Below are 18031 nucleotides of genomic sequence, written 5' to 3'. Positions count from 1 at the left end.
TTGACATGGATGGGAATGTATAAATGGCCCTAAAAGTTCAATAGCATCTTCAAATGTGAATGGCCTTAAAAGGTAAATGATGTACACTTATGCTGTATACATTTTGAGTGGTACTGATTCTTATAGTGTTGCTCAGTGACAGTAAGCACTCTACTGGGACCTTTCTTTAGCCTTTACTTAAGGCTTATTTCCTTGACCTTATACTACATTTGATACTAAGGATTTTCTACAACCAACATCTCTTACCTTCCCAAATACCCAATACTCATCTTCTTGACATTTTCACCTTCCTTGCTAACCTTGCCACCAATTGTATCTACTTGACATTTAGCTTGGATTATCGTGCAGGTTCCCCTTCTTCAAATCCAGAGTGCCAGAGTGACTAATCTTCCAAACATCCACATTCTAACCTAACCTCAAAAGTCCTTCCACCCACAAGGCCTCCACCTCCCCTACCTCGCTTCCTTCATGTTTTCCCTAGTTTCTTAGACTCTTTAGATGCAAAATGCCTTTTTTATAATCTGAAACACGTGAAACCTGACCTCTTCTTAGGACTAACTGAGACTGGGAGTTTTTATTTTATTGTTTTACCTCCAGTATGCAGATCAGTGCATGTAGGTAAATTAATAAACATTTGTTGTATGATGATCCCTTTAGATCATATAATTTCCAATCCATTCAACCACATTCCCCACTAGTCTATAAATAACACTTCACTGTCCACATGGAATTTATTTTCTATTATGTCAGGTGCATTTACCTTTTTCTCTAAACAGATTATAAGGTTCTAAAAGACAGAGGCCCCTTTTATACTTTTTTGTTTTCCACACCTAGCAGAGTTATGAGCAGCATTTGGTATGTATTTAGCAAACATTTATTTGTTTACTACTGTAACATTATATAGTTTATCATTGAGAACTTTTATATCAGTAGAGTTGAAACGGAAATAAAATTAGGTCAACCCCATAAAACACTCTTATAGGGCCCTTGGACAGGGACAGGGTGAGAGCTTTCTTGTAAACGTCTATTTGAATACCAAATGACAGTTTTCTGAAAGAAGGATGTGAGGAGGAAGGTCCCCCTTGGGAAGATGTTTTACTTCCTTATCTATGAATTTAGAGTCTGTCCCTGTGAGTGCTGATCATCTTCTCCTGCTAAGCTGCTAGGATCTAGGTGTACAGTTATTGACTAGCCAGAATCTTAAAGTCTTCTTGGACTTCTTACTCTTCTTTGATCCCTGTGTATAGTCACCAATCCTAAGTGGCATTTATGACCCACATCTCTTTTAGAATACTCCTTGCTTCCTCAGAACCTGACAAGGTCATGGCCTCCTTGTCTTGTTCTCTTCTCTTTCTCTCCCTGCAACAAGTCCTCCCAGAATGCTTTCCTATTAAATTAAAAATTTCAGGCTCAAATTCAGGGTCTCTATCAATGGTTCTAGCTTAATATTTCAGCATAGTTTGCTATTGTTTCTCAAATAAATCCCCTGTTTAAATTTACTGTTCTCCCAACTTTCCCCCATTCTTGGCATGCTCACGTTCTTCTTTGTGCCTTTGTTTAAGACATTTCTTTTACCTTTCTCCCTATACATCAATTCAAATGACAAATCTCCATTTTGTTGTTGTGGTCTTTAAGAAGTCTTTTCTTAATTTATATGGATTATTTTCCAGCTTGCCATTCACAAATTACAATAGAATACTTGATTATTTATGTTGAATTATCATCTTATGTTTCATATTTTATCTCCTCAATAGTGCTGCAATTTTCTTGACAACAGGGATTTCATAATTCTTACAATCAGGCACAGACATTGGCGGCTCTGAGGATGCCTGTGTTTGGTTGGAACAGGGCTCCAGAGCTCTGGCCAGCACTGCCTGAATCATGCAGATGACCCCTAACTGAGGGAGATGAAGGTTGCACCATAGGAATCCTTGAAAACAATAGGACAAAATGGTCTCTGACAGCAATACCTTTCTAGCTAATGTCAAGTTCAACTTCATAGATCACACAAACCTCAGGGGTAGAGCTGCAAATCAAAGAATTCTGATGTTGAATAGCTTTAGGTCAGTGTTAACTGTAAGTTGAATGTTGGCAAATTATGTGAGATAGGAGGTCTGAGTTTGAATCTCAACTTTCCAATCAAACTGGGTAATACTGAGTATTCAATTTACCCTCTCTGGGCTTCAGATCCTAATCAGTAAAATGAACAGATTAGACTCCAGATCATCTTAAGGACTAGAAAATTCAATTATAAAATTATATGATTCTATTTTCAAAGCAATGAAATGGCAGCCATAGCCTTTGGGGTTTTTCAGACGCTTTTCTGTGGAATAGGATTTACTAGTTTCATGTGCAGTTAGGAATCCTCACTTTTAGCTTTTGGCGTTTACTCTTTTCTGGTTCCCAATTTGTGTGAGAGTGAATGGACAGATGGTTTATTAGATTTTCAAATGCTTGTAATACTGTTCAATTAAACAATGGCTCTAAACTTTGAAGGTCCACATAGAGTGTGGATTTTGTTTAGAACAGAAGATAGTTTTAACTGTTTAATTTGAGGAAAATAATATTTACTCACATGACTTAAAGCAACTCCTCTAAAGGACTACACTTAACTTTTTGCATCACAGCCTAAGTCTGCCAATTTGCAGTTGCAGTTTTAAAAATGAAGTTACCAAATTAACCAGACATTCAGTTACAATCGCATGTTTTGCCTTTGTGTGAATCACTTAACCTACAGCTTCTATCCAAATACGAAATCCAAAATTCAGAATCAGAGGAAATTAAAAAATAGGAAGAGAGAGAGAGACAAATTCCTCATCTGATAGATAAGGACCCCAAAGCTCTAAGAGTTCCTGGTGCTGTTTCTACTGTGTACTGAGTACATAAAAGCTGAAGTGAAGTTAGGTTGAAGGGGAAAAGACATTCAAAATCTTGAATTGTAATCCCCAACGTAAAATTTCATCCTTTGAAATTTAAGCGTCAATTCATTATCGCATAAAGGAAAGTGTAGATGGAACTTGGCTAGTCAGAAGTTGGTCACTACTGCTGTCGCCTTGCCTAATGATTTTTAATTATTGTGACTCTTCATGTAAGCGGTACCGCGAATATGCAATTGTTTAATATCCTAAATTCATCTGAAGTGTGTGAAATAGTGAGAACCGAAAGGATGCGCAAAATGTGGGAAAAGGAAAAACGTGACCCTGCTAGCAGGGATCCGAGAGGGGTCCTGAGTGAGAGAAATTAGGACGCATGGCAAAGCAAGCGCCCGGGAGGTACAAGCTGCACAGCGCTTACCCAGCCGGTGACGCACCAGGACCCTGAGGCTCCGGCTGACCAGGGAGAGGATCCAGAAAGGGGACAGAAGGGGTTGGCCGGAAAACTGCAAGAAGGAAGACCAACATAGTAAGGAGGGCACACCCTCCAGTAGGAATGAGAAAACGCCGACGCGAGCTTAGAACAGGACTAAAGGTTTGGGGAAAGAGTACGAAAAAGCTGATGGGGCGGCCGAGGACGCTGACGTGATGGGAAAGGGTAAGCGGGGAGGTGGAAAGCCGAGCGAGGCCTGCGAGCAGTAGGCAGGTGTGAACAGCTCGGCCGGCGGGCACAGTCCTAGAGACCGCGAGGGCGGGAGCTGCTGCTGAGTCAGGGACCCAGAGCCCGCCGAGCTGCAGCCGCATCGGGGGCGGAGCCTCGCGCCCGAGGGCGGGACGAGGGCGGGACGAGGGCGGGGCCCGCGCTTGACGCGCCCGGAGGCCGCGGCGGCCGCGGGCCGGGAGGGGCGGCGGCGTCGGTGGCGGCTGCGGGGGAGGGGCTCGGCGTCAGCGCGTCGCCGGCTGGGCCGCGCCGGTGGCCAGGAGGGAGAGACAAGGAGGAGGAGGTGAGTGGGCTCCGGGCTGGGAGCTGCGCGGGCCGGCGGGGAGGCGGGGAGCGCGGCCCCTCCCCTCTCCTCACGGCGCCCGCCTCGCGGGGCCGCGCGGCGCGGAGTTCCCAGTGGGGCTGCGGCGGTGGCCGCGCGAGGAGCGGAGGGTGGGAGGAGGGGCGGAGCCGAGGGCCGCGCGCTTCCCCGGCGCACGCGCCGCGCTCCCTGCGCTGCCTGTCGTGCGCCCCGCGCCGGGAGCCCGGCCCCTGGAGCCGGGAGTCCAGGCTACTGCGTACCGTTCCTCCTGCAAACTGGCCGACTTATAATTTAGTTTTCTTGGTGTCTTCACGTCCTGTGTGCCGGCTTTTCGCGGCCCGCGCGTCGTTTCCTCCTAGCACGACTTGCGAGGGTGGGGGGCACGTCTCCCTGCGCGGCGAGAAGGGAGACCAGTTGCCCCCGGTTGGCCTGTAGGCGGAGGGCCCTCCTCTCAGACCTCAGGCTGCCTCCCTAAACCTGCGCCAGGCCCTTGCGTCCTCACTATTCGGATCTCCCAGCAGCGCCCCAGTCCCCACTGTCCGCGGAAACAAGAGTACCTCACGGTGCACCTCCGCTCCCGCCCATTCCCTCTGAGAATTCAGCACATACTTAGTATTTCCATCGGAACCCAGACAGTCCGTCCTTTCAGGTGGAAAGGTTTTCTTAATTTAAGTCTTGAAAAGTCAACGGTGTACTCCACAGCGAAGTTGCAATAATACGTTAATTTAACCGTTCGTCCCGGGGTGGGTTTTTTTTTTTTTTTTTTTTCCTTCGCAAATACAACTTTTAGAGTCTTAGAATTATGTTGCTTTAGATTATCTTTGAGACATTTCTTGAGTTAATGCTTGAGGCCCTGTGATGGGAGGTTCAAAGAGAATGCTTTACATTTTTTTCCTCTACCTGTATCACAGTTCGAAATGGAAAGCGTGAGTTGAAGGTGATTTTCCACACGTGGTGGATTTCAGTTCCCAGCCCCCAAGTTCTCTGGCTTGCCTTGCTTATTTGGTGCTACCCCCGAAGTTGATTTTAAAGCTTAACATGGTGGTCAGGTAAAGGAGCTGCAGAAAAGAAGTTCAGAATAATTCAATAGATCTTTTTTATTGGATTCTATTAACCTGTTTAACCTTAAACTTTAACCATGACAGGGTTTTCATGTAGGAACCCACATACCAAGTGCAATATTGAATTTTAATTAATGCATTCCAGTTCTGATATGGAATAGATTCTTCTCAGTTTCCACTCTCTTTTAGTATATATTTTTCCTTAGGTTTCTGTACTGTATTTAATGAAACAGTTTTAGTGTTGAGGGTTGGAGTACCTTTTAAGTCATGAAATCAGCATGATTCTGAGAAAAGATAAGAAACGGTACATTTTATAGCATTATTATTTTGAGGTGTAAAGATGACTTCTTTACTCCTGTTTTGGAAAACATGTTGACATTTTAATCTTAAGACTCACAGAAGTATAAACTTTTTTGTTTTGTAGGACTGTGGTTGTAGCTCAGTGGTAGAGCCCTTGTCTAGCATGGGTTTGATCCTCAGCAGCACATAAAAATAAAATAAATGTAATAAAGGTATAAAAATACAATAACACTAAAAAATTCATTTTTGCTTTATACATAACCTTAGCAGTGTAATCCAACTCCTATTATTTTACAGAAAAATAAGGAGTCCAAGAGTTTCTTGAAGAGATTTAGCAGGATCTGAAGAGAACTGGTTGTCTTAATTAACTAAACACTTTAGGTAATTCAGACTTCTGCAATGGATATTCTTGTGTCAAAGTTTAATTATTATTATTATTATTACTGTATTTTGCTGGGTATTGAATAATCCAGGACTTCAGACTGTTAGGTAAATGCTGTACACCTGAGTTATATTCCCAGCAAACACCCCCCCCCCACACTCTTTTTTTCCTAGAAAAAGCGTAGTAATTACTGTTTTTTTTTTTCTCTTTTTTCTTTTGCTTTGAATATGTGCCTTACTTTGTGATTTGGGCCCATTAGATTTAAAAAAAAAAAAAGCAAATTATTTATACTTAAGAAATACATACATTCTTTCAGTTGAAACATTGCTTTCTGATTTAGTTTGAATTTAGTGATTATTTTTCACTTCAAGAATCTTTATTCATATTCTTGATTCAGGTAGTCTGTGTCACTGCCAGCTGATTGGTATTTTTGAGAGTTTTAGAATTATGGGGTATGTGACTTTGATATTAATTAGGAGGTCTAGTACCATGTAATAATTTAATTCCAACATCCCCAACATCATTTTTTAACTGGGCCTCAAGTGCAGAAGTCTTGAAGTTCTTGTTGTCTGGGGTGAATTTTTTGTGTTTCTCTCAGCTGTGTTTGGTGTAGGCATTTAGTAAATACCTATGGGTTGTGTATACTTTTCTGGTAGTGGCTTCATGAAAGTTGGACCATGTCTTATTAATCTGTGTAGTAGGAACTCTGTAAATGCTTGTGATCTTATTGGTAGGAGAGTGCCTGGAAGATCTGAATCAAGGTATGGTAAACTTGAAATAACTTATTATCATCTTGTATCCAACCAGTTAAGCTGAATTCTGATATCGAAAGATAGTTGGGGTCAAATACTTTAGAAAAATTGGGAGAAGCAACATTAATTTTGTTCTTTAATATTTGTTGGTCACTGTGAAATTAGGAAAGGACACCATCATGTAAATTTAGTGATACAACAATTCAATCAAACAAAGAAATACAAAGTTTCTAACGGAATGAAGTTTGATAACCTTTAATTGATGACTCATTGTTTCTATAAATCACATTTTAAAGTGTTGGCTTCACTTTATAAGGATTTATTTTTCAGCATGGAGACCTTGTAAGGAACATGACTTTTGGAGTTTAGACTACTTTGGCAAACTGTACTGAAATGATATTTTAAAAATAGTTTAATCCCAATGTGATATGTTGTGCTTCATGCTGGTGATTCTTAAAATACTGTCTTTTTTCTTAGACTTATTCATACCTCTTTGGTAGATCAGAATAGTGTGTTTAACTTTTTTTTTTTTTTTTGGTACCAGGGATTGAACTCAGGGCACTTGATCACTGAGCCACATCCCCAGCCCTATTTTGTATTTTATTTAGAGTCAGGGTCTCAGTGAGTTGCTTACCTCCTTGATTTTGCTGAAGCTGGCTTTGGACTCGAAATCCTCCTGCCTCAGCCTCCCGAGCCCCTGAGATTATAGGTGTGTGCCACGGTGTCTGGCATTTGTTTTACTTACTAAAAACAAAACAAAACAAAACAAAAACCTGAGGAAAAATTTCAAGCTTTTTTCCCCAGAAAGTATTGCCACTTCATGCTTTGAAGAACTTTGGTAAAATTTGGGTGTCGGGCATGTAGAGCCAATTTCATAGAGTGATTCCTGTTTAATCATGTAGTCATATAGATAATAGTCTTCACAGGGACAATATCTTTGAATTACCTTCACCTGTCCCATTGATATTATTACTGAAAACAAATATACAGAAGAGTTGTATGGTGTTTAATTTGTATGAAGCAGTCATCTCACATCTATTTTTGCTGGTTCTTAGGTCAGTTGCATTCCACTTCGCCTACCCAGTGCCAGATAGTCCATTTCACCAAGACTGAAAATACATTAAGCACACCTATCCCTGCCTCTGCAGTGGAGTGGTGTGGAGTCATTCTGGTGCCCTGAGCATCTGTTGTTCACAGAGGTACGATTTAACATACCCTTGACATATACTCAGTTTGCCTGTCAGATTTTTATTTTAAACACATTTCTTGTAAAGAGTTTTAGAAATATATAGCATAAACTTCTTAACAAAGCATGCATGAAACATCTAGACTATTTCAGTATTATTATAGATAGAATTAGGATTTAGAATTAGACAATTAGTAAGAATTAGTACTTTTCCCCCACACTCTGTAGGGTCACACTTATGTCATTTAAACAGATGATAAAATTAATTTTTGAGCTAAGTGTGATGGTGCGTACTATAATTGCAGTGACTTGGGAGACTGAGTTAGGAGGACTGCAAGTTTGAGATCAGCCTCAGCAATTTGGCAAGACCTCTCTCAAAATACAAAAGACTAGAGATGTAGCTCAGTGGTAAAGTGCCCCTGGGTTCAATACATAGTATAAATAAATAAGTATGTACACTCATGTACACACATACACACACACACAATTTATATATGTGTGTCTACATATTTATTTATTGATTTTAGAAAGCAACTGGAGAAGCAATTCCACAGTCTGTCTTTAGTGGTAAGTACTCCTTTGATATATTTCTTTTGTGGTTCCTTTTTGTATTCCCTGTCCCTGTGGAACTGAAACCTTGTTTTACGTATGTTTAAGTACCATAATAGCCTGGCCAGTTTTCTCCTAGCCACTGCCCCTTCCTGCAGGGAGCTGGAAACTGTTCTTATCCCTAGTAGATAGATGGTAGGGGTATTGCAGAGCCAGTGTACTGTGATTTTACTTCCTGGATTCACACTCACCAGATTGACTCTTTAGATACCCAGAGCTGTGCTCTTTGGCTGTTAACCATTTTGAATGATTCTTCAGGATTAGATTTTCACTTGTATTGGATTCTAGGATACCCTAGATTCATGCTGTCATGAATTAGACCCCTTTTCTGACTAGCCTTCTGTTTGGTTCTCTGCTGCCTTCTTAGTGGAGACACTTAATGCATGCTTTTTGTCCAGTTCAGTAGTATCTAGTTATTTTCAAGTGTTGGATTTTTTGCCTTTGTCTTCTCAGTTTTGACCTTTCATTTGATCAGGTGGCTGTTATACATTCTTCTAGGAGATCATTTCCTGTCTTTCCTGTAGACTGTGTGTGCCCCAAGGGTGTGACTGAGTGAATCTATGTTTATCTTGGTAATATCCTTAATACTTGGTATAGTGCCTGACCTATAGCAGGTTATAGATAAGTACTAATTAGATATATTCATTTCAGGAACAGGTTTTATATCATTGTTGGAAACTGATGTTCATAGAGAAATTCCAAATTCATTTAAGGAGTGTAGATATTACATTGCCATTATTAGTGGTAGAGAATGTATGTATTTTAAATTATAAGCATAGTCATATAAAAATGACTATATTATTTATCTGACAGGGTATTTGAGAACTTGTAAAAATTTCACAATGTTGAATTTTAAGGCATTGCACATTTCAATTTTTCTTGAGTTTGACAAATATGTATATGTTATTTTATATTTCTTACACAAGAAAATATTATGGCACTGTAAAGAAGTGAGTTTAATACCTATTTTTGTTCACTAGTATGTATATACTGAAGAGTAAATTCTCGTTAAAACCTTTAAATACCTGCTCATTAAAAAGAGAGACCTCTTTGATTTTGCTCTACATACATTCCTAGTTATTGTATTGAGACAAGTCATCAAACTCGTAGTAGTCTAAACCTTTAATTTGGTTTCAGAACAGTACTCATATATTGAACACGCAAATTACTATGTCTTTAACAAGTAATGCTAACACTCTATTAAAAGGTAAGACTGTAACTTTTCCTGTAGACTTTCTTGTGCTAATTTTTAAAAGAGGACATTTGAACCAAATTTCCTGTGAAGGCCAAAATTCATACTTTTAATGATAGTGGAGTACATGTCTATATGTGGAGGGAAAGGAGTTGTAATTTTTGTGGTGGTATTTTTAAGTGGACGGTTTACTAATTATTCTGATGTAAACACTTTACAACTCTAAAAGGAAAACTTCAATTATCTGAATGAAATAAGGTACATGAAATTAATTCAGATAAGTGGGGAATCCTTAGTGTAAATGATGTATGTCAAGGGACATGACCTCAATCTTGATCCCCCACCCCATATATCTGTCAGCTGCTTTTACATTACTAGAAGTGATTCCTTTTGTTTATGCTAGGAATCATTGATGGGAGGGAGATATAGTTGCTCTATGGATTTTTTTTTTTCTTTGCCACAGAAAAATCCACAGTGGTATTCTGTGATGAGCATAATTTCTCATCTCTACCCTGTACTGTCTGCTAGTTTTAGGTGGTACACCACAGCCTTCCATTTTGTCATCTTCCTGTCTAATGTGTATGGGAACTCCTTGAGAATACAATTTAATTGAAATTAAAGCCACATTCATCTGTTCAATTTCAAGATGTTGATCCTTCTTTAAAGTTGAGTTTCAACAAGTTTATAAGGATGATCGAGCTGGATAAACCTTGTTTCCTTTCATCTTGACTTCCTTAGATTTTAATATTAAGGAGTTATTTTGTAGTGTGAACCCTTGAAATGGAAACAAATCTCAGGGCCCGACCCCTGACCTTTGTAGATCCTAACTTGAAATGGAAATTTTAGTCATTGATTGGGGTGGAGGAAAGTGATTTCTGCTGCAGTTGACTAAGTTTTGCAGTATTCCTGGGCTCCTGGCATCTGAAAGCTATTGTGTAATCTGTAGCAAACCACTGTAGCTGTGATGACATTGTCTTCTAGGCTCTTTGTTGTTTTGTTTTTAAATGGAGGCAAGCTGTTGCAGCCACAGAGATGTGGGCTGACACCTTTACAAATGAATTTACTTCTCTTTAGCATTACTATAGGTTCTTTACTTGAAGCACCTGAGAACATGCCTTTATTTTCAGCATGTACCAGCTTCCTTTTCATCTCTTGGTTTTTAAGATACATGATGATTCATATCTTGATTGCCTTGGGTAGTGTGTGGTATCAGCAAGCTTTGCGCTCAGACTTGGTAAGCAGCTCCTAGGTCATTGTGTGAGGCTTCCCTAAGTATCTGCAGGCAGTGTGACTGAAGATTTTAGCCTTGAGGGTTAGCCCAGACTGATTTTGACCCTTTACCATTTTTTATGATCAGTATGCTTCTGAGGAAAATTAGGTACTTGTCTAAGTTTTAGTTTTCTCATCTTTAAAATGTGAATAATATCACTTGGCAATGTTGAGTTGGTTTTTAAACTTTTTAAAAGAGTAATCTTGATGCATTGATTCATTGTCATTTTCAAATAGTATAAATTAATGCACTGTCTCATATATTATTTTAAATGGAAGTAGATTTTGTTCCATTTAAAGATAGAAGTAATCAAGTTGGTGGAAATCTTTTCAAATAGAGGTCTGCCCTGTTGACTTTAAAACTACATAAAACCCTTGTAAGCCATTGATCTGCTCATATATACAAATGATGTACCAGTGTGTGGTGTAGAGAGGCAGAGCATGCAGTTTCTGTTGTTTGGTTCAAAGCCCAGTGTTTTAAAGGCTTGATCTCCACATTTGCCATTTTGAGATTGCTGTGGACCTTTAAGAGGTAGGACCTTGTAGGATGTCCTAAGGTCACTGGGGGTGTGCTCTCAAAGGAAATTGTGGGACCCTGGTCTCATCTTATCTCTCTCTCTGCTTCCTGGCTCAAGATGTGAGTACTCCCACTGACATGTGGTCTCACCATTGACATGCTGCCCTTGCCAGAGGCTCTAACCATGTGACCACATCATCTTGGAGTTGAACCTCTAAAACTGTAAGCTAAATAAGCCTCCTTTTCTTTATAAGTAACTTATTATCAGGTATTTTGTTGTAGTAACACAAAGTTGACTAGAGTATTTGGAGTCATACCTGGATTTGTTGTAGATGATCTACTACTTTTCACTTGAGTAACCTACAGCAGAGTATTTTAGCTATATGTTTTGAAGTTTTTATCTATAACAAAGATACAAAGACTAATAAAGGATAAAAAGAATTATAAAAAGATTGTTATCAAGACTTAGATTAAGCATGCAAAATAATTCATTGTATGAGTTCATTAATACTGTTGTCATTTTGACCTTGGACAGATAATTTCCTATGTCTCTACCCCCAGTTTCCACATCTGTACCACAATAGCTAGTGAATAGTGTTATGAGGACTAAATGAGATAATATATGTACAGGCTTACAAAATGTTAATAGCTATTATATATATTATTAATTTGGTTTCAGAATAAATTATATCATTTTGAGTTAAAGAATTCATCCACATATGATAAATCTTTTATTTTTCAAACTTAATCATTCATAACTTTCAGTATTTCCTTAAGACAGTATTTCTTAAATTGTGATGTACAGGCCTATTGGAGTCACTGAGTTGCTTTTAGGGTGTCCATGGGAATAAAACTGTTATCAGAATAATAGTAAATTTTTACCTTTTTGTTTGCTTGTGCAAAGCCAGTGGTGAGTAAAACCCTGGAAATCTTTTTTATTTTTTTTCATATTTATTTATTTATTTTTATTTTTACAGACTGCATTTTGATTCATTGTACACAAATGGGGTACAGATTTTCGTTTCTATGGTTGCACATGATGTAGATTCATACCATTCGTGTAAGCATACATGTACATAGGGTAATGATGTCTGTCTCATTCCACCATTTTTCATACTCCCTCCCCCTCCACCCTCTCATTTTTCTCTACATAATCTAAAGTTCCTCCATTCTTCTCTTACCCCCACCCCCGTTATGTACCATCATGGAAATCTTAATAGTAATTAAATGTCAGAGGTACCAAACTATACTAGTAATCATTGTATTCTTCACTGAGAAGCATGCACAGGTTGAAACAAAAACAAAACAACAATAATGAAAACAAAGCAAATAACTCCAGCTAACTTCATATTAAGAAAATATTGATAAAGTAGTGACCAGTTGTTAATCTTGTTAAGTCTTGACTCTGAGTATTTTTTATTTTTAAATTTGGTGTGAGGAGAGAGGACATTTGCAAAAAGTGCTTCTGCTGTACATCCAGAGCACATTTCTTGTCTAGAGGAAAAACCTTAAGAGTGAGTTTTCTTTTTCTTTCTTTCTTATTTTTTTAGTTGCCAGTGAAACTAGCCACATTTTTCATGAAACATCACTTTTACTTTAAAGAATGACTATTGGACAAACTGATTAAATTATTTGGTGATCATTTTCTTGAAAATTAACAAAGAGCCTGTCACTTTAAGGGAAACTACTGACAGTGTTTGTTGCCAATGATAAAAATGCAAAAACTTTTAAAGTGAAAATTAAAAATTTAGGTAATTAACTTAAATAAATTTTAGGTAATTTTAGGTAACTTGTGTTACCTTCTGTGTTTTGGTCTGCTTTTTAATATTTAAAATATTTTTTCTGATGAGGTAGAGGGTGATATTAATGAATATGGAGTTTTTTTTTGGTTGTTTGTGTCAAGATTTGTAGAATCTGTATAACTGAATACTGACTACTATTTCAAAGTTTCCAGTATTATAAAATTATGGCTGAAAAGATCCTTTCAAATAGCAAGTAACAGAAAAATAAAAATTACGGAATATAAAAATTTTATATGAATTGGATTCCACATTATAACTAATCCTTAAGAAACTCCTACTTGTCAAGTTTAGATGAATTATCAAAAAGAACATTCTTAATTATCTGAATAATTGGTTAATGTTAACACATACTTCTTTTTATGATGTATTTGAGGCCATTTTTTTCATATAACTCAATCAACCTATCATAACAGATTGAATGTAGAAGCAGATATGAAAATCTGCCTGTCTTCTAGTAAGCTAAACATGAAAGAAATATGAAAACCTTGTATAATAGTATCACTTTTCTTTCTAAGCTTCTTTTGTATTTTGGAAAACATTTTTTTCATAAAATGTGAAATTATCTTAATTGTTTCTGTATAAGATAAAAGTTTAAAAATTAAACACCTAAGAATTTCCCATCTAATTTCTAATATGGTAAATATTGATAATTAGCACCCATATAAACAAAGCTCTTGGGTGTACTCAGTAATTTTTAAGAACACGAAGGAATTCTGACACAAAGTAGTTTGGGAACTGTTTCTTTAAGGAAAGGAGACTAGGCTCACCAAATGAGTACAGTTTTAAGTATTTAGTCTTTTTTGAATATGGGCAGTATGACTCTGTGTGTTTTTAAAGAAGATTTTTGCTTTTTAAATTTCTTTGGTACCAGAAATTGAACCCAGGGGCACTTATTCACTGAACCACATTCCCAGTCCTTTTTATTTTTTATTTTGAGACACAGTATCACTAAGTTGCTCAGGACCTTGCTAAGTTGCTGAGATTGTCTTCGGACTTGTGATCCTCCTGCCTCAGCCTCCCGAGCTACTGGAATTAGGGCATCTGCCACCACACTTAGCTAAGATTTTTATTTTTAAGATTGACACTACCCCTAACTGCTCAGAAGGCTGAGGCAGGAGGATTGTGAGTTCAAAGCCAGCTTCAGCAAAAGCGAAGTGCTAAGTGACTCAGTGAGACTCTGCCTCTTAAATAAAATATAAAATAGGGCTGGGGATGTGGGTTAGTGATTGAGTGCCTCTGAGTTCAAGCCCCAGTAACCCCCACCCCCCCGAAAAAAAAGATTGGTACTACCTATAGGATTATATTCAGAATTGAGATATGGTTACCAGTAATACCAGTTAGTCATTTCATGCTTGATACCACTCTTTTGCTAATAAGGTGTATATGCTGTTTTTGGAACTTTTCACCACGGCATGATATGTCAGGGTTGTAGTGACTCACTTTGCTGAAGATAAACTGCCATTTTCTCAGAAGTCCATATACCAGGCTTATGTGTTCTGACATTTCATAGCTATTTTCTGGTATGATCAGTCCATAATGCGTATCTGAATTAGTTATTTGCAAGAAAACCATATATAGTATGAACTACAGATGAGTTTGTAATAATAGTGTAGTATGGACAGTTCAGCCTCATTATGGACTATTAACATTTTTCTGTGGGGAATTACATTTTTACACCTCGAAATCTAGCCAGACATGTATCTTCATTTCAGTCCAGCAATAGCAGGACATCCCCCTTTGCCCTCACAGTAGAAAGAAGATTGTTGAAGCTTTATTAATAGCATGAGAGGTATTCTGAAGTTACTCTGAAAAGGCACTCTAACTTGGGCATCTTAGGTGAGTGGAAGGTGGTAGATAACACACTCAGATGAAGCAAGTTTAGAAACTTTGGGCCAGCTAGCAATAGTGGGGGGTGGGGGGAAGAGAAGGGATATTCTGGAGGCTGTTCCATGTTGGGACAGATACTTGAAAAAAAAAAGAGGTGTTTTAAGTTGGATATTCCTAAGTTGGGAAATTCAGCAGTGTGTAGGGAGTTTGCTTTGTTGTGTTCTTATTATTTTAACGGAGCTCAAGCAATAGAATGACAAGCCAAATGGGAAAATTGAACGTATCTTACTTAGGCCAGAGGTTTGAAGGTAAAAAGAACATGAGTGATGAGTTCCAGGGACAATGATAATCAGGAGTAATGGAAGACAGAGGTATGTTGATATGTGTAGGCTGTATAGGGGTCCCCCAAAAGATCCATATTCTAGGGTGGTCATTAGAGCCAGGGGTAGGACTGACAATTGGTTAGCACAGTTCAGTTGAAAAATGTTACTCAACTCATTGTCCTGAGGTCGCTGGCAGGAAAGATAGAAGACTTGTGGCCAGTACAGGAAGCCCTCTACTGATATGGAGAGTGGTTGATGTGCAGCAGAAATCCAGAACCAGAAGAGCCTGGAGAAGTGGAAAAGGCTAAAGTTAGAGAACTACAATTTGACCTGTGTTGATCTCCTTGCCTCTTTCTGCCCTGTCAATATTAATCCCTTAGATTGAGGCAAAACTGAGCCAAAGGAGACAGAAAGTGACTTATAGGTGTCAGCATTGGAGAGACAGGGTTGACCCAACAAATGTATGTGGATGGGAATTAAGGCAGGGGAACATTTGGGTCATTATAGTATTTCCACTCAGATTATTTATACAGCAGACCCTGGGTAGCATATTACCTGCTCACCAAAAAATTCTCTAGACTGGGGTTGCAAACTCTTTCTGTAAAATACCAGATAGTAAATATATAAGACTTTATGGGTCACATGGTTCCTGTTGCACTTAAGTCTGGCCATTGCATGAAAGCATCTGAAGAAAAAATACATTAATGAAGGAACGTGTCTGTGTTTCAATAAAGCCTTATTGATGGAAACTCAAATATGAATTTTGTATTTTCATATGTCACAAAGTATTAAAAAAATGTTCTTCAGCCATTTTATTTTATTTTATTTTATTTTATTTATTTATTTTTAATTTTTTTATTTTTTTTTAACGTTTACATAGGGTAATGATGTTTATTTTATTTTTCCCCCCCCACCCCTCCCACCCCTCTTTTCCCTCTACACAGTCCTTCTTTCCTTCATTCTTACCACTCTCCTTAGCCTAACTCTAAACCTAACCCTAAACCTAATGCTAGCCCCTCCCACCCCCCATTATATGTCCTCATCCGCTTATCAGCGAGATCATTCGTCCTTTAGTTTTTTGAGATTGGCTTATCTCACTTAGCATGATATTCTCCAATTTCGACCATTTGCCTACAAATGCCATAATTTTATCATTCTTCATTGCAGAGTAATATTCCATTGTATAAATATGCCACAGTTTCTTTATCCATTCATCAACTGAAGGGCATCTAGGTTGGTTCCACAATCTGGCTATGGTGAATTGAGCAGCAGTGAACATTGATGTGGCTGTATCTCTGTAGTATGCTGATTTTAAGTCCTTTGGGTATAGGCCAAGGAGTGGGATAGCTGGGTCAAATGGTGTTTCCATTCCAAGCTTTCTGAGGAATCTCCACACTGCTTTCCAGAGTGGCTGCACTAATTTGCAACCCCACCAGCAATGTATGAGTGTTCCTTTTTCACCACATCCTCGCCAACACCTATTGTTGCTTGTATTCTTGATAATTGCCATTCTAATTGGGGTGAGATGAAATCTTAGGGTAGTTTTGATTTGCATTTCCCTTATTACTAGGGATGTTGAACATTTTTTCATATGTCTGTTGATTACTTGTACATCTTCTTCTGTGAAGTGTCCATTTCCTTAGCCCATTTGTTGATTGGATTATTTGTATTCTTCGTGTAGAGTTTTTTGAGTTCTTTATATGTTCTGGAAATTAGCACTCTATCTGAAGTATGAGTGGCAAAGATATTCTCCCACTCTGTAGGCTCTCTCTTCACATTTCTGATAGTTTCCTTTGCTGAGAGAAAGCTTTTTAGTTTGAATCTATCCCAGTTGTTGATTCTTTTATTTCTTGTGCTATGGGAGTCCTGTTAAGGAAGTCTGATCCTAAGCCAACAAGTTGAAGATTTGGACCTACTTTTTCTTCTATAAGATGCAGGGTCTCTGGTCTGATTCCAAGGTCCTTGATCCATTTTGAGTTGAGTTTTGTGTAGGGTGAGAGATAGGGGTTTAATTTCATTCTATTGCATATAGTTTTCCAGTTTTCCCAGCACCATTTGTTGAAGAGGCTATCTTTTCTCCATTGCATATTGTTGGAACCTTTGTCTAGTATGAGAAAATTGTATTTATTTGGGTTTGTGTCCATGTCCTCTATTCTGTACCATTGATCTACCTGTCTGTTTTGGTACCAATACCATGCCGTTTTTGTTACTATTGCTTTGTAGTAGAGTTGAAGATCTGGTATTGCAATACCCCCTGCTTCGCTCTTGCTACTGAGGCTTGCTTTAGCTATTCTAGGTTTTTTATTCTTCCAGATGAATTTCATAATTGCTTGCTCTATTTCTGCAAGGTACATCATTGGGATTTTAATTGGAATTGCATTGAATCTGTATAGCACTTTAGGTAGTATAGCCATTTTGACGATATTAATTCTGCCTATCCAGGAACATGGGAGATCTTTCCATCTTCTAAGGTTTTCTTGAATTTCTTTCTTTAGTGTTCTGTAGTTCTCATTGTAGAGGTCTTTCACCTCTTTTGTGAGATTGATTCCCAAGTATTTTATTTTTTTCGATGCTATTGTGAATGGGGTAGTTTTCCTAATTTCTCTTTGTGAAGATTCATCACTTATGTATAAAAATGCATTGGATTTATGAGCATTGATCTTGTAACTTGCTACTTTACTGAATTCACTTATGAGTTCTAAAAGTTTTCTGGTGGAATTTCCAGGTTCCTCTAAATATATAATCATGTCATCAGCGAACAGGGATAGTTTGAGTTCTTCTTTTCCTATTCGTATCCCTTTAATTTCTTTGGTTTGTCTGATTGCTCTGGCTAGAGTCTCAAGGACGATGTTGAATAGAAGTGGTGAAAGAGGGCATCCCTGCCTTGTTCTAGTTTTTAGGGGGAACGCTTTCAGT

At 38.3% G+C, this 18031-nt stretch overlaps 1 protein-coding gene across 16 annotated transcripts in view; it reads left to right on the top strand.

Annotated features, from left to right (window-relative positions):
- Nucleotides 1–3384: 3384 nt before the first annotated feature.
- Gtdc1 (glycosyltransferase like domain containing 1) overlaps nt 3385–18031 on the top strand; it is a 399059-nt gene continuing 384412 nt past the window's right edge. For 4 of the 16 annotated variants that reach the window (XM_047544996.1, XM_047545006.1, XM_047545005.1 and 1 more), the window contains exon 1: nt 3390–3531. In XM_047544996.1, the coding sequence (XP_047400952.1) occupies nt 3522–3531 (10 nt within the window). In that variant the 5' untranslated portion in view covers nt 3390–3521. Of the gene's footprint in view, nt 3532–3752; nt 3878–11281; nt 11386–18031 lie in introns of those variants that run through there. The other 12 variants (XM_047545010.1, XM_047545002.1, XM_047544999.1 and 9 more) reach the window with 6 other exon arrangements.

The sequence above is a fragment of the Sciurus carolinensis genome, chromosome 3 (genome assembly GCF_902686445.1).
Source record: "Sciurus carolinensis chromosome 3, mSciCar1.2, whole genome shotgun sequence".
Classification (NCBI taxonomy): Eukaryota; Metazoa; Chordata; class Mammalia; order Rodentia; family Sciuridae; genus Sciurus; species Sciurus carolinensis.
The sequence above is the reverse complement of the archived record's forward strand: the minus strand, read 5'-3'. Positions and strand labels throughout refer to the sequence as shown.